The sequence below is a fragment of the Ornithodoros turicata genome, chromosome 8, assembly GCF_037126465.1.
Source record: "Ornithodoros turicata isolate Travis chromosome 8, ASM3712646v1, whole genome shotgun sequence".
In the NCBI taxonomy this organism is placed as follows: Eukaryota; Metazoa; Arthropoda; class Arachnida; order Ixodida; family Argasidae; genus Ornithodoros; species Ornithodoros turicata.
This window is the reverse complement of record NC_088208.1, coordinates 30856480-30872426: the sequence shown is the minus strand read 5'-3', so window position 1 is coordinate 30872426 and position 15947 is coordinate 30856480. Positions and strand designations below refer to the sequence as shown.

The following is a 15947-nucleotide window of genomic DNA, read 5'->3' as shown; positions in this document are numbered from 1 at the left end:
GAGCAGGGAAGTTCAGCTCTCGCTTCAAATCTCAGTAGGGAGAGTATTGCACAAGCCGAACATGGCAGTCACGCTCAGAACAGTGAATTGCCAAGTAGTTACCAAACATTCTTTATCTTTTTGCCGAAGCAGAATAACGTGGGCGTGATTCACGCTAAACAAAACAAGGGAGGTGATGCCGACATGATAAGAGCTCCCCAGTGCAAGTGTCAACTTTTCACCTGACCGGAACCTGTTAGATTCTGCTGATAGATACCTGACAAAATACCGCAAATATGTTGACTTCCACAGGTCCTTTTACGTGCACTAATTCAATCCACACATGGCACCATTTTCAGCTGGCCTTGCAAATTGCAAACGGAATACAATAATAATAAAATGCAAGTTGTTGAAAGATGGACGTCGGACGTCACTGAAAAGGTTAGCCAGCTGTAGGACATCAATTCTCTCATGTTCAATGCAAGTTGTACTGCATATCCCCCTTGCAATGCCACTAATGAGGACCTAATAACCCCACAACAGCACATACACTCATTCTGATGTCCTAAGCACATCATAGGCGTACGCTGCAGGCTTTATAAAATGAAACGACACAAACATATATATCAAAATATCTTTAATTACAGCCATATTTTGTCTCGTATAATGGCATAGAAAGCTTCACGAAGCTTACAGACGATTGTATTGCACATGTTGAACAAGGTGCATTAAGGACGCAAGACTCGTAGTGCTCCACTGCTCTCCGCATTCGTTCCAGAGAACTCAGCGTAAACACCACCTAAGTAGTACAGTTCAGTCCATTCTCCAAAGACGCTGTGCAAATGCAATTAGGTTCTGGCACTGGTTTACAGATGTACTAGCGGAAGACTAATAAAAGACAGGTTACAGATGTTGGCAGTTTATGTGCAATCCTCAAGGCTAATGATGTCTCCTTTTTTAATGCTAGCAATACACCCAGATGCAAGGGTTGGTTTCAATCATTACTCTGTCGTAGCTAAGGTGAGGGTATCAAGGCACATATGTCTTATGTACATCCTCTTCTTTGAGGCAATGTGTGGGCATATATCATTGTTTGATGAAATGCAGCTGTTAGCTCAAACTCACGAAAGTGTTTAACTTAATGTGCATTCCAAAGAGTGTGTCGGTAACACAAGACACATTTTACACTATCGTCACCCCCTTCCCCTCAGATTGCTAATGGGCCTCCTCCCTAATTGCCTATGCACATGATACACTGTGGTGCCTATACAGCTTCGAAAGTGCCACAGAACATTTTGTGCACACCCAACAGATTTTACTCAACTGATTTATGCGGAACACCTTATTTCAAGTATGACGTATGCTCAAAAGAAAGACAATCGAGACAGACCGGCTGACGGTCCAAAACCGGTTTTGTGGTTGGGTGCTAATGCTGCACACTTGGGCTTGCTGAAGAGCTGCTGGACTAAAACACTATTAGGAAAGGGGTCCATTGTGGTTGCATCGCACTAGTGAAAACTGTTTTAACAGTGCTCTTCTCGAGAACAGAGAGCAGTGCACCTAGGCCAGAGATGGGCAAAGTACCTCGGACTCGTAGTTAAGAGTACTAAGTACCAGTAACAGGCGACGTACATTAAAGCAGTGTGTCGAACTGAAGCATTTTTCGTATCGGATTTTGTACTGGTTCGAGGAAAATGGATCACCTCCGGATCAATTCCAGGGTAAATAAACAACTGTTCAGTCAGGCATCAGTGCAGGCACCATCTATGATATTTGCTGCAAGCTGGTTTCGGATCGCACTGTGCATGTGGTCGTAATTGAAGCGGACCAGGGGTGTGGGAGGCTCTGAAGTACTCTCCACCATGGCACTAGGCGCATGCTCATCTACTTTTTTGACATTGTAAATCAACTTACCTGTAAATGTTTTTCCTGCATTGCTTTCAATATTCAAGTACAGTGAAAAGTAGGCGGAACACTTGGCAGCATTATTAGGGCCCTGTGTTTTAGGGTTAAGCTCGGTAAAACCTAATTTTACCCCACGATTGGCACCATTGTCGATTATGGTAAGACACGAAAACCCCCAAAATGGGAATCTCCGACGATTCAATTAGGCCACACGTACAACACTTCCCGCTCAGCACAGTCGCTGGGCATCTCGTGTTGCTACGAAATGTGTGTGTTCTTTTTTTTTTCACCCGAAATCCTGTTTTTTTTTCACCCGATTTGGCCCGATTTCACCCGTTGTATAGCTCCCAGGATAAAACCAGATTTTGGAAGAATATAAAACCAGAAAACACAGGGCCCTAAGCATTATCAAGTTTTTTGCTAACATGTGCGTCACGAGGAACAATTCGGTTTCCCACTTTTATACTTCCGACACACTTAAAACTGCAACTGCCTCTTTAGTTTTTTTTTTTTTTTCAGAATCCAGGCATTAGCAGCCCAACAAAATTAACCCACTGTGACGACAAACATCGTCTCATCGTCACAGAGCTGCCAATGGACACTAACTGCTCCGCTATCAGGGGGGGGGGTACTGTTCTAGTACAACAGTACACTTTGATAGTATGATTTTACATTTTGAAATAGCAGACCACCTAAGCGACCCTAGGAATGTTTTGAGGGCAAACTAACCATACCTCACTACAACTAGCGCGAACAGCAAGAGAGACTCGCAATAAGTTACGGCGGCCGCCACGTAAATTGAGTTTGTATATATATATATATATATATATATATTTGCATATTTGCACACTTCTAATTTTTGTGATACTGCAGCCGTTCTGTGGAGGTGTCATTGTAGAGTGAGTAAAATAACAAGATTCTTGGAAACGTATTCACAGATTGTTTCTGCATTAGTAGTCAATTATATTACAGACATACACCATAGGCTTTTCCTAGTAATATACAGTATGCTGACAAATCACAGGTACAAAAACAGTACAAATCAGTGAGAACTGGCCTTCTGTCGTCGGATTGCAAGCATAAATCGGCACTGGAGTGCAGATAGAAGGGAGAGAGATAAAATACAAAAGTGCATTTCGCGATAGCTTTTCGCGTCCATCCTGGCACAATGTCCCTAACGATGTCCTTCCATCGAAGCTTCCAGAATAAAAATTTATACTTTACTAAAAAATGATAAAGCGAACACTCATCGCACAACAGGTCATTCTCTGAAAAGTAGCGAAAGCCGTCACGTGGCAGAAAGATATTGCGAGGAGCGAGATGGAACCCTTTAGCATTGAGAAATACAGGGTGTTACCCTATAAAAGTCTACCCGTGCTGCCATGCCGTATTCGCCAATTACTCAATGCAGGTGGCACATTGTGCGATCTTTATACAAAGCTCATAAGGACATTTAATCTTGGTAAATTTCGAAGTGATTGAGTGCCGCAGCACAAAGGTTAACTCAAAACGTGCAATTCCCATAGTCAAAACAAACAAGGTGGCGGCGTTGAGAAGAGCACTTAACATGCTGCTCCCCACACGACAACGTGTCGCATGTCCTGCCAGTCGGATGGAACTGCAGTTTTCATTTCGTTTTCGTGTAACTGTCGTATTTTGCTCAGAAGTAAGCAACATGAGGAACGAAAAATGCCGACGCATACAAAGCAGACGACACCCAAAAGGGATGTCGTCTGCTAACTGAGAGGCGCCATCTTGGCTGTTTTGACTACGGGAACCTCACGTTTTGCGCTATAACTTTGCGTTACGGTGCTCAATCACTTTGATATTTACCACGATGGAATGTCCTTATGAGTTTTATACGTAGGCAACACATTGTACCGCCTGCATTGAGTAATTGGCGAGCACGGCATTCCGGCGCGGGTAGACTTTTATAGGGTAACACCCTGTATTTCAATATACGTGGTTTGTTTTCCTTCCAACTGTTCAACCTTTAAAACGGGAGTCACCATACGACGTGTGCGGATCCACACGTATGGAACAACGCGACGTAACACTGAGACCTGCCTCTTAATACTTCCGAGGTGGGGTCAGCAGTCTGTGAGCAAAATTGCTGGAGGGGTTCCGCAGGACCAACATAACCTCGAACTCACTCCACTCCCGTAGGGATCATAGAGGCATCATACGGCCTGTGCTGCCAGCCCTGGGACTGGGGGCGGAGGAGCCTGACGTTGATGGTTCCGCTTTGGCCCTGTAACAGGCAGAGTGCACACAAATTGGATTCAAGCGTACGATTCTGGAGACAGTGAAGGCAAACCCATAAAATGTATGATGTTGTAAGACGAATGTTGTAAGACATGATGTATAATTGTGGTGACGGTGAACATAGGAAAAAAAAAAAATCTTTCACTGCTTAGAACTCTAGATATCGACAATCTAACTTGTACTGCACAGCGTTTCTTTACTCATGATAAACGAGTGCAAACAGAGACAGGACAACACGACACAGTGATCTGTGTCGTGTTGTCCTGTCTCCGTTGCACTCATTTATCATGCATAGTAACTTCCAACAAGCAGAGCCTGTTGCTATTTTCAGCTTTTCTCTCTCTCTGTTCTTCGTTGTGTGATAGCAAACATATCATGTTGTACGTGCATCTACTGTACCCTAGCACAAAGATCCGCAAACTATGGCTAAACGCCTCCTCCCCTCCAGACAGCCAACCTCTGATAACCCAGGGAAGGGGTAATGTGTCGTGAGCATACCCCCATTCACATGGTTCTGCCCACAGGGTAAAGAATGTAGCTGCTGCCTCCAGTTTGGAAGTTCTCTTTCGGTGCCCGTACAAAACTTTCAAGAATGATCCCGGTTATAAACAACCCAGCAAAGGTTACCAACTGCACGATAAAATGTCCCAACAAGTCTGTTGACTGTACAAGGAACGTCGTCTATTCCTTTCCTTTGAAGTGCGGCAAAGAATAGAGTAGAACCTCGTTATAATCACTCCGCTTGTAGTAAAACTCTGCTTATAGTAAATGAGAACTCCGGTCCCAACAGAATCCCTATATATTCAATGACACACCTGATGTAATAAAACTCCTGATCTAGTAAAATTTCATCCTGGTCCCAGAGAGTTTACTACAAAGGGGTTCTACTGTATACAGCATTTCCTCGTATATTGAACAATAAAAAGTATATATTCTATCCCCTGTGGAGACTGTCTTTCGTGGCATGGGACTTGCCCGGTTAGTCATTGCGGTTTTGTTCTAATAAACTCAGTTGCTAGCGTACCGCTGTTGGTGCCTCCGTGTTGCTTGCTAATGTTTCAATATCAGATGTCATGGCTCTGTTCACTGCACAATCAGTAAACAGTACAAGTCATCGCTTAGGTGAACTCGCTGGTTCGAAGTACGTATTGCTTTATAATGTTCAATATCAAGATTCGCCAGTACCACTTCACGATTCGTAACTACACTGTGCGTGGATACTTACCCTTGCTCGGGTACTTCTTGGGATCTGTGGCTACATAACAGGGCGCAGGGAAGCAGCTAACAGGGTTGAACGTGAAACGGCCCTCAAAGCCTAAAAGTAGCACAAAACAAGCACCACTGCTGTAAGTGTATCACACCAGAAAGCAGCAACGAGCTGGATTTGAGTCTACTTACTTTGCGGTACATCTGAATTCCTCATTGAAGAACTTCTCTGTGGAGGCGTCGGAGAAGGTCGACCAGGGGGAACTAGCCCCACGGGCTTTGAAGCTTGGTTTGGCGGCGGGGGAGGAGGAGCCTGAGAATTGCGCTGGGGCAGTTGCGGGGGTCCTGTTGAGGGCAGTGGGGGAGGCTGTCCACGTGGGGGTGGCGGCGGTCTTGCTGCAGGAGGTCTGGCAGGAGGTGCAGGGGGTGGTGGAGGGGCAGTACGTGCCTTGTGTACCTAAATTATCACGTTCAGGGGGTTTTTAGCACCATGCTCAGTACTCTCCTAGTCTAGGCTAGAGCTTACACCCCTAATGTAACACCCCAAAGAAGTATCTGCCAAATAGGCCAAACAAGTCTGAAAAAGTCAGCAGATACAAGTGGCACCGGGATACATCCACCCGACCCTTACACCCTATGGAATAGCTTTCTGCGAATCCACGATTCTGCAAAATTTTGCGGAACTGACCATGCCTCGCAGAACCTGCAGTTTCCCTCAGAATCGTGTGTTTTTCGCGGAATATTTGATATAGTACAACAGGATTAGGTGAGGAATTCAATCGATCTGCGACATTTTTGTGGGTTGAACCCGACCAGTCGTGACTGCAATGCATGATGCAACTGATATCACTAACACTTACACTGCTGAACGTGCCACGCTGAAAGAAACTGTAACAACCGGAATGCCCGGAGAGAAATTGTCAGAGTTGAGTCTAATTTTCTTTGTGCACTGAAAAGTTAGGAAAGGCTGGAAAAGCACGAGGGATGAGTTGGTAAGCAATCTTTGGAGAATACTGCAACATTTTTTGTCTCTTGCCTGCGGATTTATAAATCCCGCTTCGCGGAAAGGTAAAAATTTCAGAAAAATAGAAAAGTGGCAGAAAGCTAGGGACGCTAACGATGGGGAGCACACAGCCTCCCCAAATGCTGATGAAACTTCAATCAAACAAATAAAGATCTGGTGCAACAGGTAAAACTACAGTGCTCGCAAACGTACCTGGTTAAGGTTTCCCGGTACACTTATATTCCTCGGCGGCGGAGGTGGTCCACTCATCTTCGCAGGCACCGTCGCACTATTCTCATGCTCCCGCTCCCGCGTGTCAACTGCACCGAAGCTTTGCCTTCTCCCAACGCCAGTCGTCGGCACACACAGCCTCGGTTGGGGCCCAAGGGTACCAAACTTCATATTCCCTCCGCCAACTGTGGTAGCCACCACCGGACTCTTGGGTGGGGGTGGCGGCTTCACTGTCGGAGCACGGAGGGGAGGTCGCTTGGCATTCAGGCTCGTCTGCGAGGCTGACCTTGTCACCCCAGGCGGCTTGTTGGGCAATGGGGGTCCTGCTCGGACACGGTTCTGCACAGGAGACGTACTGGCAGAGAAGTTCGGTTTCTGGTTCGAAGGGGGCGGTGCTGGGGGTGGACCACGTGGAGCCACGTCAGCGGGGAATGGGGGCAGGGCACGTCGTGCCGGGGGCGTTTCGCTCCGATGTCGTGGTGGAGCAGCAGAAGGACTAGGATCGTTACCTGTCGGCAACACGGGGCGGGGAGCGGAATGTTGTGCTGGACCTCCACCTGCAAGTCAAGCGTTTTTCAGAACCTGCATCGCACACTGTCATAAGGGCAGGGCCAGAAGTACAGGGTGAATTTAACAAAGGTTGCACATTTTGATCGCGCCATAAAAAATAGAAGGCGACGTCTCTGGCGCTTCAAACTTTGCAGACTGACAGTCATTCGCCTGAGGTTTTATCGATATTTTTTTCAAATGCTATCACTTTTTAGGAAAAAGAGTTAGAAGCAAAGCAAATTTGCACCCCATGCATTTCCTATGGCCTAGACTGCCCGCAAACTGCCATTTCTTCCTGCGTCTGCTTCACGTTCACATCACCACGTATAGGTGGCGCTGCCATGAAACTCCGCATATGGTTCATCTGGTTGTTCCATAGGTTTTGGTTTTGCTTCGTCTCCAAGCAGCCACCCATACGTGGTGATGTGAACATGAAGTAGACAGAGGAAAAAATGGCGGCTTGTGAGCAGTACAGGCCATAGGATATGCATGGGGTGTGAATTTGCTTTGCTTCTAACTTTTTTCCCACAAAGTGATAGCATTTGAAAAAAAAATATGTATAAAACTTCAAGCCATTGACTGTCAGTCTGCAAAGTTTGAAGCACCAGAAACATTATTTTTCTATTTTTAAGAAGCAATCAAAATGTGTAACCTTTGTTAAATTCACCCTGTACCACTAATATGCAGTACGTACCTGAAGATCCTACAGGACGCAGTTTTGGTACTCCACCTGCAAAGAGTCCTCCCAACCCAGGGGGGCCATTCATTCGGGTAGGGGCAGCGTCTGTGACTGTTTTTCCCTTCTTGCCTGCACAAGCATTCTACGGTATAGTGGTGCAACCAGACAGGGAAACAGGACTGTCTGTGGCTGACTCAATTTCTATTAGCGAGAAGTACCAAAGGAAAAAAACTTCTGTGTATGCCATAGCACTCCACTGCTACACAAGTGGTTCGTGGTCCTTCCCCTGAATGCTGGCGTAGGATTTTAGCTTCTTAGGACACTTATGTTACCTGCGCGTTTGAGTGATTTACTAACTAAACTAGTATGCTTTTTTTTTCCAACTATATATAAACAATAAAAACGCGTGGTTTAGCAGACGACGGAGCATGAAGACGAGCAACCGCGATGCCCCCAGCGTGATCCAAGCGACTAAAACCGCTAGATTCCTGGCACTCATGTTCACGAGGAGACTGTCACGTGATCCAGCTCGGGCGCCAAGCTAGCAATTTCGGACGTGTTGCCATGAAATGGCGCCCGAATTCGCCGTTACCAACAAGCCCGGTTCAGTACCATATTGGGATAAACAATAAACTGAAGTTCAACAGAACATGACTACGACACGCCACAAGCTTACGATTTTATTGATTTAGACTGTGAGGTGGAGAACTGTCATGATGGCCCCTATGATTTTCAACAAGTGTTTGTTATGCTGTTCAGCAATTAGCTCATGACTTTTCTTGCGTTCTCACCCCTTTGATTTACCTTCTCTCTCTCTCTCTCTCTTTGTTTTCCTGTAACTTTGATGGTATGTAAGCTTGCATTGGACTTCGGCATGAAATGCCTCAACTAGAAGGTGACATATTTTACAAAAATCACTGAAATGTAGGGTAAGCCCTCAAGCTACCATCCAATACATAACGGCTGAGTAGGGGTCTTCGTTTTCGGGTTAAATCCGATTTTTCATGACATGCCTTTCGTTTCACCCAAAGATTCCCCGGTGACATATCAAACAGAGATCATAGCGCCCGATGTCTCCCCAAATTCTCGTGTGTAAATAGCACCAGACTTTTCCCTCCCGAATTCGGAAAAATCATAAAACCCAAAAACGAAGAGCATCAAAAGAGACAGGGAATGATTTCTCATACAAATAAGGCCAATGAAGAACAGGCAAAGGGCACTGAAATACTAAGCGTATGCATGCTACAAGTCCCTTGGATTCCCACGCATCTTTGTACGCTATGCTACACGACTCACTGCCTATCACTGGAGCACTCCGATCATTTGTTGCTGTCTTTTTCAGAGTTGCTCCTCCTCGGATCTCGGAAAGAAGTGCCGATCTGTCCGCAGAGGGCACGGGTGCCACGGGCTTTGAAAGCGGTGGGCCGCCCATTGGGGGCGGAGGAGGTGGTGGCGGCGGCATCTTGCACAAGGACACTCAGGAGACTGGTGTCCTCACTCAGTCAGACCACAAAAGAATGTTGTGCTGAAGGAAGAAAAGACAGAAAAATTGCAAACTTAGTACCACTGCATAAATGGCTGTGTGGTTAGTATTAAACAAGTACTAGAATGCAAAAACAACTTGCTCTCAAAATGAAAGTCAGTGTTTCAATTAGTGCAATTCAATCAAAATTAGTTCGCACAACGCTACCGTTTAGAAGAAAAACGGAACGAAAACAGAGCAGTCTTTGGCTCTGGAGCCGTCTTTGGAGAGCAACGAATGGGATCCACAGGAGGCAAAGATTGGCAGCATCCAATGAGACAGCAGGAGAAGCGCATGCATGCCTATCATGCCCGTGAGGATTTGGCTGTTCCTTATATGAGCGGCATGACGCGCACTGCTGCGGTCTTCAAAAGCGATTCACTGAATTGTAGCCCACAACAGTTCTTGCGAATATTCCGCTGACAAGGTTTATTTTCACGTCCTTCTGACAGCAACGCCAGTCTGCCTCACAACGCGCACTATATTTTTGGCCCGGAGTGCTTCATGGCGTGGCACGTGCAGCTTGGACTAAAAACACAGATGCACGAGCTGAAGCATCATTCACTGCTTAGCGCCGGAGCAAGAAAGAGTCCGGTATAGTCTTGATTGTAGCTTCGTAACGGAAGCAAAGTTTTGAATTACGATAACAAGTTCAAAATTAATATAGCTTGTAACGTAATTTGAAGTGAACTTGTTTTTGCATTTTAGTGCCCCTTTAACAACAACAACAATAATAATCTCTATTTTATGTGCCCAAGAGCAGCACAAAGTGTCCGTCTGCAAATCGTTAAACTAGTTCCACGCTTCACCTGATTTGTGGCATTTTAGTGGAATTTACAACGAAGAAATGTTGCAGTAGTGGTGCTCCCACAAATAAAACAATAACGTGGATTATAATATACTGGCAAAGATTCTGTGAGGTCAACATGAACAGCAAAGTGACTACAGTAGTACTGGGACCACTCAACGAACAAGAATTATTTTCTCGTCAATACAGTTTGCAAGGACTGCTATTCCCTCCCTGCTTTGCTGTTAGGACAGGTTTCTGCCATGCTTGGGCATATCCACAACGGGGAACGGACAATTGCTCAACGGACATTTGCTTACCCCGTTCTCTTTTACCAAGAGCCCGCCCTGACAGTTTCATAATTTATTTTAAATGTTTCCACTGCGTGAAATAGTGAATGATAATAAGCGTTGTATTTTTCAAATCACAATTTTAGTTTTCTAACTGTGCAGAAACGAAAACGAATGCATCGTCCGACAGCTGCTAAAAAAAACAGCTTCAGTCTTCTCTTGGTGGAGTTAGTGACTTCCATAACCGTTCTTAACTTCCATTCTAACTTAACTTCCATTTATAGCCGTGGCCACAACTCGCTTTTCCTTGTTGTTTGGAAGTATTCAACCTAAAATTTTTAGTCAGCATTTGCGTGGTACCGATATTTCGTGAAAAGAGGAACTAAGTGGGGAAACTTTCCAGTTCTCGTTATCTGTACAGGAAGTACTAGAAGGGGGAACACCACATCACATACACAAAGCAGCTCCGCTCCCTGAGATATGAAGTACAAAAAGACCCTTCTGAGGTTCACCTACCCAGGGAATTTACATTCCTTGCGGGATTATGCTATGGAGTCACCCGACAGAAGATACGGACAACCTTCCCAGCATCTCACAATACACTAAGTGTTGAAGCATATTAAGAAAAAACGAATTTCTCTGCCCCATATTTTCACGGAGCGACCACGGGACTCATATTGATACGCATTATTTTTATACGCTTTTGCACTTGTCTGAAAGATATTTTTTTAAAATAAAGGAGTGACCAATAAATGACCTCGATTATTACAGTCAAGCTTCGCCTACACACACATAACTAACTGCCACGTGAGTCCTACCATGCTTCTATGATTGTGCACATGTGTTATTTTACTATTAAGGAGCTTCAATCATGTGTGTGGTTGAAAACATGATGCAGAATTTTAATGTTTCCCACCAGTCATCCCTCCAACCACGACGAAGTATGTTCTCCTACGACAAACATTTTGCTACTAAACTGTGCCACCAAACAAGACATATAACTTGCGCAAACAACAGGCACGTAAAAACTTCACCATTTGTCCTTGAGCTTTCGGACGGTGAGCAAATGCCCTGGGTCCACACCACCCACCTCTAACACACAGGAAAAGTATGTGCGCGTCTGCCGCGAGGGGAGCTCGACTACAACACTCAGTGATGTCCCTAGCAAAGTGCAGCTCGCCTATAACAGTTGAGACCATATTTCAGCCTTTTTTTCTTTTTGAGCTACACAAACAATGTTTCGTGACAAGTACGGTTGACACATCTGAATGACTGTGTGACTATGTTTGGACTCTAATGGGCATGAGTAATGTATATGGTGTTTGCAGATAAGGATTACAGCCAAATATAGTGCGATCATATATAGTGTGCGAAGTCAACAAGAATTCTGCCATCTACCTGATTAGTGGCATCCTTTGCTCAAATTTGAGGAAACACTTTCGATTTTAAGTGATATCCCTCAAAGAAAAGGTTTTTCTCAGAAATTATGCTTGTTCTTTTCACATTACAAGAAACTTGAACATGCATGGGAGAAGCAGAAAACATGTTCTTTCCTCCATTGCAAGGCAGATAAGCATTGCAGGCAATGCTGAAGTGGTTCCGCTCACCTGCAGTCACTCAGCAGTACACAACATGTGTGCATATTCTTGTTTGAAAACAGTGGCTGGCTCATTGATTGATTCATTGATTAGTTAAAACTACAAAGCAAAACAGGAAAGTTCATGAACAGCAGAAAGTTGAAGTAATCGATTTCTTCTCGTTGTTCTCGTAGCCAGGTGTAGAAACAAAAATGTGGCAACTGCTCGAATGACTGTATTCGGAAGTTGACAAGAAGGTCACTCTCACAACTTTGTCTGTACCTGATATAACTAATACGAGTGTCCGCCTTCCGCTAAGAAAGCAGCCGGATATCCACATTTGCCGAAACAAATTGGCTCACATCATTGCGACTATTCTTTTCAGCTGTGCCCTCGAAATGCTCACTCCGGTTATCGTTGTGTGCTATCTGATCAATATCATGTGCACCAATCGTAAGCGCTAGCTCTGACACTCACCGAGTAAGCAATAGGCAACTCCTTCGAGCCCCTTGAAAACCACACAAATGAACATTTCCGCCAGTGCGCTGTGTAAACGTACATCCGCATGCCGAGTTCGCGAAAGCAACTGACGCATGAAGCACAAAATGATGCAATGTGACAACAGCAGAATGACAGCGGGTGCTTTGGTGTCGTTCAAACACGAAAAGTATTGTCTGAAATTACCTGTATATTATGTCATTCTCCTCGGAAAGAGCACAACAAACTTCCACTCAAGTACACCTCGATTGTGGGAAGATGGCGACCACTTTTCAACCTTCAGTGATAATAACTTGGAAATAGACAGCCTAGTTTACATATTGCGAACTCTAGAGGACCGTTATTTTGCCGATAATGAGTAGTCGTACCGATTATGCTTCTTTTTTCTTTCAAACATAAACACAAAACACTCAGATCGAACCGAACAGAACCACAGAACAAGAAAACTTCGTCATTCCCATCATTCCCATTCCATGACGCGACACCTTGAGCTGACAGAGCGCGTAATAAGTGAAGTCCAATCTAGGCAGAAAACTGCAAACTCCATGCGAAATGTTACACTTCAGTTTTTCATTTCAAGATGTTTCATATTAGATTTCGCGTCACGTATTTGTCATGCGTTCATTGATTCAGGTACGATAGTTCAAGTGTTGTGTGAGGTATTGGCATCGCCATTGACATCAAGAGAGGCAAAAAGAAATGGCGCGAACATTTAAAGACAGCATTTCGCGCCACTTTCCTCCCGTTTCTTTATTTGGGTTTCTCTTCTTTTTCATTATGTTATCTCTGAAAAAATTTTGTTTTTAATCAGCTCCAACACGATCTTGCTGTATATGGTACGCATTTGAGCCCTGCAACAGGAGGCCACTACACACAGGTCGCATGATCGTCCCCGTATTACTGCGTGTTGTTCGGCACAATTTATTCGAACAATCGGAAATAATGTCGTTGCGTGTGTCACAGTCTTTCCTGAAACCAGATAACTGTTCCAGCGGGTATAGCGCCAGCGGCTTGTCCACCATGGCGAGCACGGGTGGGTGATGCAAAAAAATTGGAGGGGGGAACTTTACGCATCATTGCCGACAGGTGTCTGAGACTGAAATAAAAAAGCCCCCCGCCCTTGTATGGGGTACACAGGCAAGAATAAGGGAATGGTGGTGTCGCCAACCATTAGGGGTGCACTTCTCTTTGTCATTAGAGGGGGTGTAGGGGGGGGGGGTGTAGGTGAATCCGGATAAGTCATTGGGCAGCACAATGATCTCGTTTTCTCGCACTCTTTCTCCTTCCATACAATTAAACTTAAGTTGAATGATATCTTCATTCCTCTTCTTCCTCAGTCTATGGTTGCCACCACCCAGGAAGATTACCAATTTCCTATCGTCCTCTTCCAAACCGACTTGCGTTCAGTACTGCATGGCAAATACTCCTGTAGGCTCCCAGCGCAGGCATTCAATTAATTATGATAATAGGCTTGTAAATTTTTGCTTTTGTTTCTCATGCAAATCTACGTACGGAACTGTCATGACATGATTTAAAAAGTTTCGAAGACAAAAATGCACGAGCCCTAGGCTCGCTCTCTACCGCCCCCAAAAAAATCTATGCTACGACGTTCTGCTGGCCAGTTCCTTCCCAGATTCGGACCACTGCAGTGGCTCTTGCGGTTCGATTGCACCCACTGTTCTACGCTGTGGTGTAGCGACCACAAGAGGTAACCTGCATTTGCAGTCCCAGTGACCAGTTCGGCCCCTCCCACCATGGCAGCTCCCGGGAGGACAACATCCATTGAGATCGTCGAGGATGTAGTCATCCGCGAAACCACAGTGGTCCGGCCTGACCCCCCTCCGCCTCCCCCACCTGAGCCAAGGGGCGTGAGCTCCAGGATCGAAGTGAGTGGCATTATTACGTTACCCCTGGCTTCGAAACCCAGGCCCACGTGATCGAATAGCGCACGTGCCTTTTGGTTCATGCCTGCCCTCATACGTTCTAAAGAGGGTGGGTGCAGATAAAGTAGCCCCACATTTTCGCGCATAGTGGAGTTCCTGCATACCGTACGAACTTCCGACGGCGCAAGACAGTGCATTTATGCGACGGAAATAGAGAGAGAGAGAGAAAAAATCGTGGTAACCAAACTACGCGCAATAAAATCGTTAGCAACGCGAACTTCGCTCCGTGTATTTCCAATGGGACATGGCAGTGTAGCACAGCTGCATCGCCCTACCCATGGCCCTAGCGCCGGGGCTGCCACCCGCGCAGAAACAAAACGAGATGGTGGTAAGTCTAGCGGAAGCTAGACGCAATGCGCCCTTGTGCGTGGGAAAATCGGGATGCACGGAGGGCAACGTTTGCATGGATAACTTTTTTAACGTGGGGTTTGGTTACTACGTCATCCCGCGCCACCGAAAGTTCATGCGGTAAGCAGGAACGCCATACGCGCATAAATATGGGGCTACTTCATCTGCACCCACCCTGTATATATATACGCGTACTCACCGGGAGCTGTGGAGTCCTAGCAAGAACGCCCGTCTCCGCTGGCTGCCCCACCTTGGAAGACTGTCAGGTGCCGTGATGAGGAGACTGAAATCCTCTTTTAGAGGAGCAATGTTGTCAGATGCGCAGGTGGATTGTGTACCCGATGACGTCATACTTGATACGTCATAGCTCCACGTCCCATAGGAAAACGATATTTTTTTTGGGGGGGGGGGAGGGGATACAGTAAGACACGTCTATTGCGATGACAAATTTGGTAGGATTGAGGTTTTAACGTAGGGTCATTTCGTGTTCCATTGCTGGACGTAAAATGTGTTCAGAATTTGTAGCATTTCAAATCTTGCAGATAACAACGGGTGACCCTATGGGAGGTTCCACAGTGATGGCCGTGGGCGGTCCCAACATGAACGTCCGTGCTACGATTTCGAATGAGGGAGCCAACATGCAAGTCCTGTCTGGCGGCGGCAGCGGCTGCATCACGGGAAACGTTGCGCCGCCCCAGCCTCAACGAACGAGCTCCAGCACCCGCTTCGAGCGCCGTGTACTTATTGCAGATGGCACCGAGACCGTGGAGGAATATGAGAATGGACGCCTGGTCAGAAAGACAATTAATGGGAAAGAACAGCCCCTGCAGTAATTTCGGAACCGCCTAACGGTGGACGATGCAGTAAAGGCTTTCGTAACTGGGATACGTTGTCTTGTAGCATTTTGCTATTTAAATGATGCTCTGTGGTTTATCTAGAATCGCAAGCGCACGAGGAGTCTCGTATGTACAGTTACGTACATGCGCGACGTTGAGCGAAGCGGGGGGGGGGGAAGTGCCCCCCTTGACTCAGACGAGGTTGACTGCATCTCTGAAAGATCCCGCCGTATTTCTTATACTTCGCCGCCCGCAAACAGCAGACGACCTGTCCTAAATGTGGGACTGTGCAGTGGCTCCCGGGTCTGAGATCTTGCCCCTCCCTGAAA

The 15947-nt window shown here is 45.9% G+C and overlaps 2 protein-coding genes across 6 annotated transcripts; one reads left to right on the top strand and one right to left on the bottom strand.

Annotated features, from left to right (window-relative positions):
- Positions 1-599: 599 nt before the first annotated feature.
- Positions 600-12961, bottom strand: LOC135366938 (WAS/WASL-interacting protein family member 3-like). Of its 5 annotated transcripts, XM_064599941.1 has the most exons (8): positions 12860-12957; positions 12678-12783; positions 9114-9342; positions 7833-7946; positions 6572-7146; positions 5548-5812; positions 5375-5464; positions 600-4135 (listed from the first exon to the last, which is right to left on the bottom strand). In XM_064599941.1, exons 3-8 carry the CDS (start codon positions 9277-9279, stop codon positions 4065-4067), a joined length of 1281 nt encoding a protein of 426 aa, XP_064456011.1. In that variant the 5' UTR covers positions 9280-9342; positions 12678-12783; positions 12860-12957; the 3' UTR covers positions 600-4064. The 5 variants fall into 5 exon arrangements, with proteins under 5 accessions (XP_064456011.1, XP_064456010.1, XP_064456012.1 ...); XM_064599940.1 differs by having other exon boundaries at positions 12678-12961; XM_064599942.1 differs by lacking the exon at positions 12678-12783 and having other exon boundaries at positions 12860-12950.
- A 1089-nt stretch (positions 12962-14050) lies between these two features.
- LOC135366141 (T-cell leukemia homeobox protein 3-like) lies at positions 14051-15667 on the top strand. Its single transcript, XM_064598792.1, has 2 exons — positions 14051-14377; positions 15325-15667. The coding sequence occupies exons 1-2, from the start codon at positions 14246-14248 to the stop codon at positions 15613-15615; spliced, it is 423 nt and encodes a 140-aa protein (XP_064454862.1). The 5' UTR covers positions 14051-14245; the 3' UTR covers positions 15616-15667.
- The last annotated feature ends 280 nt before the right edge of the window (positions 15668-15947 follow it).

Excerpts from the sequence above, each read along its gene's own strand:
- LOC135366938 (XM_064599940.1), bottom strand. The coding sequence starts at position 9,279 with ATGCCGCCGCCACCACCTCCTCCGCCCCCAATGGGCGGCCCACCGCTT. Across the intron at positions 7,947-9,113 it reads GAGTGCTCCAGTGATAGGCA|GCAAGAAGGGAAAAACAGTC; the intron begins GTGAGTCGTGTA and ends ATGCTTGTGCAG. Across the intron at positions 4,136-5,374 it reads CAAGAAGTACCCGAGCAAGG|GGCCAAAGCGGAACCATCAA; the intron begins GTAAGTATCCAC and ends TGCCTGTTACAG.
- LOC135366141 (XM_064598792.1), top strand. The coding sequence starts at position 14,246 with ATGGCAGCTCCCGGGAGGACAACATCCATTGAGATCGTCGAGGATGTA. Across the intron at positions 14,378-15,324 it reads GCGTGAGCTCCAGGATCGAA|ATAACAACGGGTGACCCTAT; the intron begins GTGAGTGGCATT and ends CAAATCTTGCAG.